The following is a 10372-nucleotide window of genomic DNA, read 5'->3' as shown; positions in this document are numbered from 1 at the left end:
ATCCAGCTGTGCATAACACACACGGACGCGAGAGACAGGAAATAAAGGCATGTATGTATATGTGCATGCAGGCTTTCTTTTACAGGCTTTTTGAAATGTCCCTCTAAAGCACGTACCATCCCACATGCGAACAAAAACGGCCTGTTCTGAACTCACTGTTGTGATTTCTGTGAGGTCACAAAAAAGAAGCACCTCTATACAAATGCACCTATTCAGCCAATGATACCTTAGCTCCGCCCACTGACAGCTAGGGGGTGCAACAACAAGTCGACCTCGTCGACTAAAATCTATGACCAGATTAGTACACAACACATTAATTTAATAGTCGATTAGTTGGTGATGTCAACACAGGCGTTTCTCGTGCTGTGTCATAATAAAAGTCACTAATACAAACAAACAAATTGTGTCACAATAAAAGTCACGGATACAAATGCAGCAGTAACTGAAAACTAATAGCTGAAAGCTAAAATTACTGTCTCACATTTGTCTCCCTTTTTTCTTTAGTGGTGATCTGAAAAATGATTTGAAAACTGATTAAGACAAAGAGGGATTTAGTTTCGTTATATTATTGCTGCTATTTTGTACATCCTTGGTTTTAAAATTTTGACAGAGAAACGATAATTAGAGTTTTATTTTTCTTTATTAGAAGGAAAGTTATTTTGGTTCTAATAGTTAAATTAGTTATTTATTTTCCATCTTTATTGCTATTTAGCAAGTGCTTTAAAAAGTGCCTAATTAAGCGATTCCTAAAAAATTTTTCATTTATTACTCAATTATTCGTTTCAATAATTGATAGATGATTCAACTATCAAAATAGTCGTTTCCTGCATCCCTACTGACAGCAAAGTTAAAAAGAGTGTTACTGGGGACTGTTCCTGAATGAATCCATAGCCAATCAGCATTTCAGTCTTAGTAGTCAGGCACAGTAGTTTAAAAGCAGTTTCACACTAAGGCAGGGGTGGCAAACTGGCGCCCAGAGTCTGCATCTCCTAAACCTGACAGTTAAGGAATAAAATTGTGCAGCTTGAAGTGATGAGAGGTTTGGAAATGATCAAATATCTGTTATATGGTTTATTAATCAAAACAAACAATTCAACAGGCAAAAATGTAGGCTAAGGGCCCTTTAAAAACAGGCCCTCTCAGCAATCAGTGACACACTGTAGCTTATTTGGTGTCTCCTGAGTTTCATTCGCTCTGGCATGCATATCTGGACCAGGGGGAATCTGAAACTGCAATGATCTCCTATTCCCTGCTAAATGTTTTCTTGCTAGTTTTGTTTTGGACAGAAAATTGGCTCAGGCATGACTTTCCATCTAAGCCTGCATTCCTTTGGATTTCATAGTGCTTCCCTCCACGTGAGGCCTCTGAGATTCTACTCCATAGGTTCCGTCATTTCGATGGAGACAGCTGTAATATCAGCAGGAATCCGACAGGAATCGTCTGGAGGACCAAGAGACAGATAGGAACAATTATAGATGTTAATCCCGAATTTGATAGTCAGAGACTAAAGAAGAATGTAAAAAAAAAAAGGAAAAAAAAAAACTTAATTAAATGGGGCAACACTCAGGGGAATATCTGCCTGCTGGGCAGCGAGCGCCATTCCTCTGTGACAAACGACTTCTTTCATAACAAACCGAAACAAAGTGCATCTGTGCTGCGGCGCTAACACACTCAAAGGGAATTTTCCAACATTATCTTAGTCAGATGCTCTCTCACAAAGCCTCGAAAACAGACAGCCCTAAGCGGCCGTGCAAGCGACTACACGCGCAGCTGGCCTGGTCCAATCAACAGTGCTGGAGGACGGCAGCTCCACCAGTGTCTAAACCAGCATCTTTTAATTATTTTAATCATCATAGCCCAAAGGCTGTGTAAAGTAATGACCAGCAAACCAGGCCTGACCACAGACAATAGTCAGAGAAGCAGAGAGAGAGAGAGAGAGAGAAGAGCTCTTGGTGGCCATCCAAAATTGTGGGCAAGTCCAAAATATCCTCCAAAGAGCCCTCAGAGCCCCTTGTCTCTCTCAATTAATCAAGCCTACGCTTCACTCACTTCCAAGAAAGCATGGAATAACAGCAGCAGCCATGCCTCTACAAACTTCACCGCTCCGGCCGGCTCAGCACTGGACCTTGTTGGCAGAGGCCGTGAGGCACTCGCTGGTTTTGGTAAGAATGGACGTCGTCCTTGAGCCTCTAATCGTTTTCAGTGGTCTGCTTAGCGCGTGCAATCACAGGCCGACTAATCCCACCCCCACCCCCCTGCGTGAAGCCACTGTGGGGACGCAACCTGCTGGTGAACTTGTAATGGTCCACGCTTGAGGGTTCTCAGGCCCTCCCTGGTGGACCTGACTCATACATGACTCATTAGGGGAAATGCTGGGGATGGAAGCTCAGGTTCTTTTAGGGTGAAGTCTGGAGACCACCCTTCTTCCGTCCCCATCCAGCGTGGGCAATCTCCACTCAGCTTCTGAACAGAGAGGAGGCAGCTTTGACGACCCTCTGTAATTTAACAGGTCTTGTTGACATTAGCCTGCCTGATGGAGGGAAGGGCAGATGTTCTTTTCGGTTCTCCAGAAGAAGAAGAAAAAAGTGTTCCAGTAAAATGAACAAGTTTGGAAGCACTTTTTATTTTTATGAGCGATGTGTAGAATTTCTCGCATGGACAGAAGTTTATCGTTATCGTATAATTCTGCTCGCCAACACTTTCATGAGCCATTTTTATAGAGGATCTGGCTCATGTCCAGTTCTGTGGGGGATTTTAACTGCTCTCCCATTACAGAGCTCGACTCCCTCAGCATTTTTTCTCACAACTTGAAGAAAAAAAAGAGAAAAATAGGAGAAACCTTCTATCTTACCAAAGAAGAGACTGGGTGAGCTTTACGACAGACACGGCTTTAAGGCTGTCTGCGGAGGATGGAGCACACACTGCAATGCCAGCATTTAAAGCAACATTATGGAGCATTTTTACCTAGAATAAATAATAGCTCCAAAACTCTTGTGAATTAAGTTAAAAGCTTCAGCAGCCGAGATGGGAGAGAGTCCGCATACAGCAACTGTTGCCTGGGTTCCTCACCACTCAGAGCTTTGTGGGAGAGCGGCAAAGAGAGTTCAGTATCCACTACAGTTCATCCCATAACGTGGGAGACTTCAGGGTCCACTGGAAGAAGGTTCTTTGGCCTGCTGAGATGGATGAGATAAACACCAAGCACCTGCACATCACCACAAACACACTATCCCCACCGTGAAGCATGGTGGTGGCAGCATCAGTATATCTCCTTCAGAGTAATCATAGGTGTGTTGGTGTCCTTCTTGCATGGTCACTCAGTTTGTGAGGACAGTGGACTGATATAGGCAGATGTACATATATTTCTTCATGATGGATTTAACTGAACTCCAGCAGATGTTCACTCCATCCCCGGACTTACACTCTTCAATGAGCTTTTCTCAGAGAGTGTGGGCTGTTCTTCTGGCTTTATGGTGTCTTCATGGCTGTGGTCAGGAATACTGATTAACCAGTAACTGGACCTTCCAGACAGGTGTCTTATACTACAAGCACTTGAGACACAGTCACTGCACTGTAAGACTACCAGCACCACCTACCTCAATTGAATTATATCAGTCACTTTATAGGGGGTGAAAAAATTTACTTATTTATACCTGGTATAAATCAATTTTCACTTTGACATTAAAAGGCCAATTATATTGACCATGATTCCCCTTATAAAAGCAATAAACATCCAAGGAGGTGGATACTTCTCATAGGCACTGTTTATGGTATTACTAATGATGCATAATATTTTTGAAGATTTTATTCTTTACGAGTATTCTAGAAACTGAATTCTGAAGTATGTTTCCTCGATTATGTGCTATTGATAACAGGGTTGTGGGTTCGATTCCCGGGTTCGGCAAGCTGCCACTGTTGGGGCCCTTGAGCAAGGCCCTTTACCCTCTCTGCTCCCCGGGCGCTGGAGTTGGCTGCCCACTGCTCTGGGTGTGTGTGTACTCACTGCCCCTAGTTCACTAGTGTGTGTGTGTGTGTGTTCACTACCACAGATGGGTCAAATGCGGAGGACACATTTCGCTGTACAGTGACAAATACATGCACCTTTTTTATCTCTCAAAAGTTATAAAATCACTAAAAGTGCAAATGTTTTTTCTGTTTCAGCACATTTTCAATCATGGTTTTCAATCCAAAGAAATTAATTTTAGCGCAAAATGAAACATGCCATTCATCTTTGTGTAAGGAGCAACACCACCCATTCACCACTTCACCTACCACAGCATCACACACCACCACACAAAGACAAATCTGTAAAACCAGCTCCCTTTCCCTTCATCTTCTTGAGTTTAACTGTAGATATCCTGGACCTCTGTCTCCATGCCTGCTTTTATTAGAGTGTTATTTTGATAGAGTGCCCAATTTTTAAAAAAAGTGCAGTTTGCTCTTTTTAAACTCTATAAAGACTCTGTATCTGTCCAGCGGTGGACGTATTTGGTACATTTCCTGAGAACACAGTCAATGAATGTAGGTACAAGGCGTATAAGGTGCACCTAATACAGTCAACCAGTTGTACTGATCTAGAATCAGTAAGTGTCTACATCTATCAAGCAGTTATATCCACACTAAAAATAAATATAATAGGCTTTCATGTTAAAAATAATACTAAAAAATATAGATCAAATGAATATGATGAACCTAGTTCAGCCTAGGAAAAAAACTAGGCCTTAGACGGTCGCAAGAAGCCGTTTGTACCAACACCAAGTCGTTCAGGCCAAGAAAATGTCCTGAGACAGTGAGGCTAGATGGAGGAGTAGGTGGGCGACAATGCAAACTCGCAGTCTTCAATGCTTCCATGGTGACCAAGCCAATAGTCCAAAACAGACTGGCCTTTCATCATGGCTACACCCACCAGTGCACTGGGGTTAATGTCAAGACCAGGGTGTAGGAATCCCTGTCATTCTCTCTATCCTCGTCCTTTTGTCTGCGCCTTGCCTGCATGTCTGCACCCTCCTAATTCCCTTAACTTGCTTATTCCCTGCTTTGTGTTGCAAATTGGGTCTCAGAGAGGGCAGACAGGCTGTCTAATATAATACAGCCCATCATGGGCTGTCTAAAATCACATACCCTACAAGGGATCTGTGCTATTTTTCAGTACACTATGCAGTACTGCTTGCTTTCCCTCCAACTGACGTGCCTGGCTGCTTTGGGCACATGTCAAAACATCCTTGCAACTTCCCCAAAGCCCTAAAGCAAAGTCTCTGAGGACATGTTGCATGTCTTTGATCCCTGGACACAACACATAGACCTAAATTTGTGGCCGTGGGAAACTGCTAGTGCCTTAAATCACTCACCAAACTTTTGGAAACGCACAAACCGAATTCAATCCGGCTGGTATTGAGTGTGCACTGCACTTGGCACGAGTGTAAAGAACTGGCAAAGGCATCTTCTCCCCTGTACTTCAGCTACTGAAAAGCCTGAGGAGTAAACACCAGAGCCCGTGAAGAGCGCGAGCCCATGAACAACGTCAACCGACTCCGTGCTGCCGAGCCGCTCGAGGTGCCAGTGAGGGTGGACTTCTAGCCAATCCTGGCGCAATATGCAAATGACTAACGGACCGCCTGTGACTTTTAACCAATCAAAAGGTCGCAGGCCGCCGGACGCAGCCAGCCAATTTGAGCGCAATATGCAAATAAAACGCGTTACCGTTGGAGACAGTGGTCGTCTCCATCTCAAATAGTGCCCTACTCTCTAGGTAGTGCACTACACAAAGTCAGCATTTTACGATCAGAATTAGCTCTACACTTCGCAGACATACAGACTAGGGCTGAATCCCAAATATATCACATGATCTTTTAATGCGCTTTAATTTCCATAGTGAAGTGATTCACTATGCACTGTTTCATGATCTATGAAGTGCACTACATAGAAAGTAGGCTACGATTTTTTTGGGATGCGCCCAATTCAGGCGCAGGAGGGCGGGGCCTGTCGCAATACGGGTGCGCTCTGGTGTCACGTGGTCTCGCTGAAGCTTAGAGATGCAGCAGCTGGGGGGCGAGTTCGCTAGTCCACCTTCAGATCCGCTCTATGGACACTGATGGGCTCGGGGGTCGCGTCTTTTTCGGGAAGCTTCTATGGGGACATTCAGCGGGATGATACCCGAGGAAGGAGGGAGAGAACATAGCCTCGAGTTTGGTTTCCACCGCTCCTCGTTTTAAAGGCAACACTTTCTCCGGAGTTTGTCCACAGAAGCGCCCCTCAGTGACACCTGCCCAACGAAGGCTCAGTGACACAGGTGAGAAAACGGTTGTTTAAAAAACAGTTTACTCATGTTTAAGCGTTTTCTCCTGTAATGTTGTGTGTGTGAAGATTTATGAAGATATTACTGACAATATGACAGTCCAAGAGCGGGAAAATACGGAGAAGCTGTACAGTAGCTAGCTCGTATATTTGGCTGAAAGTTAGCTAGAAGGTATCTAACCTAGAAACACTCACATATAAAAATGTAAAACGTAAAATTATTTATTTTTATAATTTTATTTATTTTTTAAAAGTCTTTTTTATAGTGTGGGATGTGGTGACTAATGGGTGGTGCGGGTCCTCGCCCAAAGATAAGGGCAAAGCAATCCGTGGCTTTAAGGTTGGTAATAAAACAGTTTAAGGTTAAAATTAAGATTCTTTTTTTTTTATATAAAATATTATTAAATATTCAGTTTCAGTAATACTCAAGTAAAGTACAACTTTTCAAAAATGTATATTAATAATAATAATATATTAATAATTAAATTAATAATTAAATTAAACGTGCTGAATTACAATTACCCAATAAGTATTCTCCACCAGGTCTTGCACTGTGGTGTTCAGAGGGATACTAAAGGATAGTAGGGGATCAGTGCAGTGGTCAGCATTAGGAACCATGTGTAGATTAAGTTGTTTTCCTCTTCTGATCAGGAGGTAATGATTTGAGCACCTTGTCTCCTCGCCCCATCCCAGACTGGGACTCCCCATCATGGACTAGGCTGCACTGATCTCATTTTTTTTTGCACAGCCGTTAAAAATGCTGCAAATATCAGAAAGCAGTTTTAGGATCCTTTTTTTTTTCTGGAGGTTCTCTAAAACTGGTCCTCGGGGACCCCAGATGCACAGGGACAGTCTGGACGTCCCCGAGAACTGATTTGAGAACCACTGCTCCCCACCACTAACTGTTCTTGCGTTCAGAGCTCCATCCATGAGGAATTCTGGGAGAGCAGCATTCCTCCAACGCATACCTTAAATATTTTTGGGAAGTTCAGTACAGCAGTTGACATTTTTGTTCGATGTCTGAGCACTTTCCTTTAACTACTGAAGGTAGACCACCCTAACAAGATAGGCACAGTCCTCCCAGAGGCTAACACTAGGAGTAGGCGTAGAATGTGTGTGCAGCTTCCACCCCCCTCCCTACCTCCCCTCCCTCCCCTCCCTACCTCCCCTCAGTAAAACATTTCCAGCCTCTGGAGTGAACCTTGTGGCGCCGAGCAGACACAGAGAGCTTGACCCAAGACCTCCATTTTTAAAATGTAATTAATGTATTTATATATTGGTGGTTGTTCTCTCTGGAAGTAGCTGGAATGTACACAAGTGATGAAATTCCATCACAGCTCAAAATTCCAAGGACGGCTAAGCCCACCGGCTAAAAATATCCCAGTGCTCGGCGAGTACCATATTTTAGCCGTCTCTGTGTGCGACCGCAGACATGGACAGTGTTTGCCATTCTCCTTAGTTTGCCGGATTATCATAGATAAATACAGCGCAGCTGGAGAGCGGAGATGAAGAGCAGGAAAGGCACTGTCCAAGTTCCAACTTCGAAACTGAGCTTTAATGACAGCGGGTCTTCAGAGCTCAGACGGAGAGGCCGAAGAACTCTGGCTCTCGTTCTTGTTTAAACTATAATGATGTGATAATGTAAGCCAGGCGGTGAGACTGCAGTTTTGGTAATTAGAAGGTCTTCTGCACTTCTCGGAAACAAAGCTCATTTTCCTGTTCCCATTTGCACCCCCACAGGTGTGCTACGGCGATGGCGTCCCTGCTCCACCCCATCCTGCTCCTCTTGGTTCTCCTGCTGTGTGCTGGGCCAGGTTCCTCAGAGAGGCCCCAGTGGCCTCTGCAGCGCGTGCCGGTCGTCCTTCCCCAGCAGATTGAGGAGCGACCTCCTCCTCACTTTCTCAACCCAGCTCAGCTGGAGGTGACCTCTTCTTGCGGCCCGGAGTGTCACAAGCACGCCCCGACCCCCAGCTACTGGGACCTGCGGCGCTTCCTGTCCTATGAGACTCTCCACTCGAATGGCCACCTGACCGAGACGGTTGTTGGAATCTACGGGTTCGACCCGAACTCGTTCCGCAAGAGCCCTGCAGCCGAGCAGGGGCGCTCCAGAGCCAAGCGCCAGATCTTCGGGCACGACGGGAGATTCAGCATCGTAGGTCGGGACTTCCTGCTGAACTACCCCTTTTCGGCGGCCGTGAAACTGTCCACCGGATGCTCGGGCACGCTGGTAGGAGACAGGCATGTCCTCACAGCAGCCCACTGCGTCCATGATGGGAAAAACTACGTCAAGGGAGCGCAGAGGCTCAGAGTTGGCTTCCTCAAGCCAAGGCAGAAGGATGCACCACTCAACAACGGCACCAGCACCAGCACCGGCAAAAGTCCTCCAGCAGAGAAGATGAAGTTCCAGTGGATTCGAGTCAAGCGGACCCACGTGCCCAAGGGCTGGATAAAGGGCAACGCCAACGACATCGGAATGGACTACGACTACGCCCTTCTGGAGCTCAAGAAGGCGCACAAGCGCAGGCACATGAAGTTGGGAGTCAGCCCTTCTGCCAAGCAGCTGCCTGGGAAACGAGTGCAGTTCTCCGGCTTTGACAACGACCGACCGGGACAGCTGGTGTACCGCTTCTGCAAGGCTGGGGATGAAACCTACGACCTCCTGTATCAGCACTGCGACGCCCAGCCTGGCGCCAGCGGCTCAGGGGTTTATGCCCGGATGTGGGACCGCAGACGTCGCCGCTGGGAGCGGAAGGTGATTGGTGTCTTCTCAGGACACCAGTGGGTGGACCTCAATGGCGCCCCCCAGGAGTTTAATGTGGCGGTGCGCATCACTCCCCTCAAATATGCCCAGATCTGCTACTGGATCAAAGGGAACTACGTGGACTGCAGAGATGGCTAAACCCAAGCAGAGGCCCATGCATCATTGAAACAGAATTTTGACATCCATGAATTCATGAAGCACTGACACATGATAAGCACTGATAAAAAAAAAAGTCATGCTCATTTCTAGAAATGCTCCATAGTTATTATACTTAACCAAACACACTTGCACTCTTATTTAGATTCCCTGCTAGATCCAGCATCTTTGCAAAGCCAGCAAGCTGTGGTTCATGTTTTCTTTGTAGCCAAATAGCAAACCACTGTGCAAAGATGGAGAGGAACTGTTGCAAAGGCCATCAGTAAATGGCAGAAAGACGGATGTTAATATCTGTGGACTTCTTCTGTAGAAAGCACTGAAGCAACTCTGTAAGCCTTTGTAAATGTTCTACTGTTTTTGTGAAAGAATGTACTGCAGTTAACCAAAGGTGCTTTTTAACAGTTATACACACACCAAAAGAACACAAATAGGTTTTGACTACTGTAAAGCTTGTCTCCAAGTGAGGTGGCATCTGTTTCTACTCTGCTAGCTACCCCTTGTGGTCAAAAAAAGAAAAAACAGCTACCACATGAAGCATCAATATAGTTGCCACTGGTTCTAGTCTTATAACAGAGGTGGTGCTGCCCTTTTAGACTGATCACATTTTCTTTTTCATTTTAAAACAGGGCAAAAATAATGGAAACGGCAAAAAAAAGACAAAAAAAAAAAAAGCCTAAGTAAAATAAGTGGTATTTAAGTATATCTATCAAATGGACTTTTATATGCAAAGGTCCGCTCCCAAAGCACTTTCAGTTTATACTGCTACTTTCATTAATGTCATTACCATGTTTGGATTATCATTCACATTGTACTTTACAAATGCATTAAATGCTTTGGAAGAAGGTATCTTTCCTAACATTTCACTCTGTAACACATGACATGGTTATTTTGGGTGCCATAAAAAACAGTTTAAGCATAAAGAAACATAATGCACATTTTAAGTGTAATGAACAGCTTTTAGATATATGCTGATACCAAATCACAGTTTGAGGGGGGAGGGGGGGGGGGGTGCAGGAGGAATAAAAAAAGATTCAACATTAAATTAAATTTAATTAAATTAACAAATAAATGAATACATAAAAAAAGGGGGGGGGGTGACCCTCTCTCATCACACAACACTGAAAATGTGTATACATATTTGATATTTACGCACCACGTTGC

At 44.7% G+C, this 10372-nt stretch overlaps 1 protein-coding gene across 1 annotated transcript; it reads left to right on the top strand.

The window, feature by feature from the left end:
• The first annotated feature begins 6043 nt into the window (after positions 1 to 6043).
• On the top strand, positions 6044 to 10057 carry LOC140535457 (serine protease 23-like). Its single transcript, XM_072656840.1, has 2 exons — positions 6044 to 6289; positions 8035 to 10057. Exon 2 carries the CDS (start codon positions 8048 to 8050, stop codon positions 9191 to 9193), a length of 1146 nt encoding a protein of 381 aa, XP_072512941.1. The 5' UTR covers positions 6044 to 6289; positions 8035 to 8047; the 3' UTR covers positions 9194 to 10057.
• Positions 10058 to 10372: the final 315 nt, after the last annotated feature.

Source organism: Salminus brasiliensis, chromosome 15, assembly GCF_030463535.1.
Source record: "Salminus brasiliensis chromosome 15, fSalBra1.hap2, whole genome shotgun sequence".
Classification (NCBI taxonomy): Eukaryota; Metazoa; Chordata; class Actinopteri; order Characiformes; family Bryconidae; genus Salminus; species Salminus brasiliensis.
This window is presented reverse-complemented; position numbering and strand designations above follow the sequence as displayed.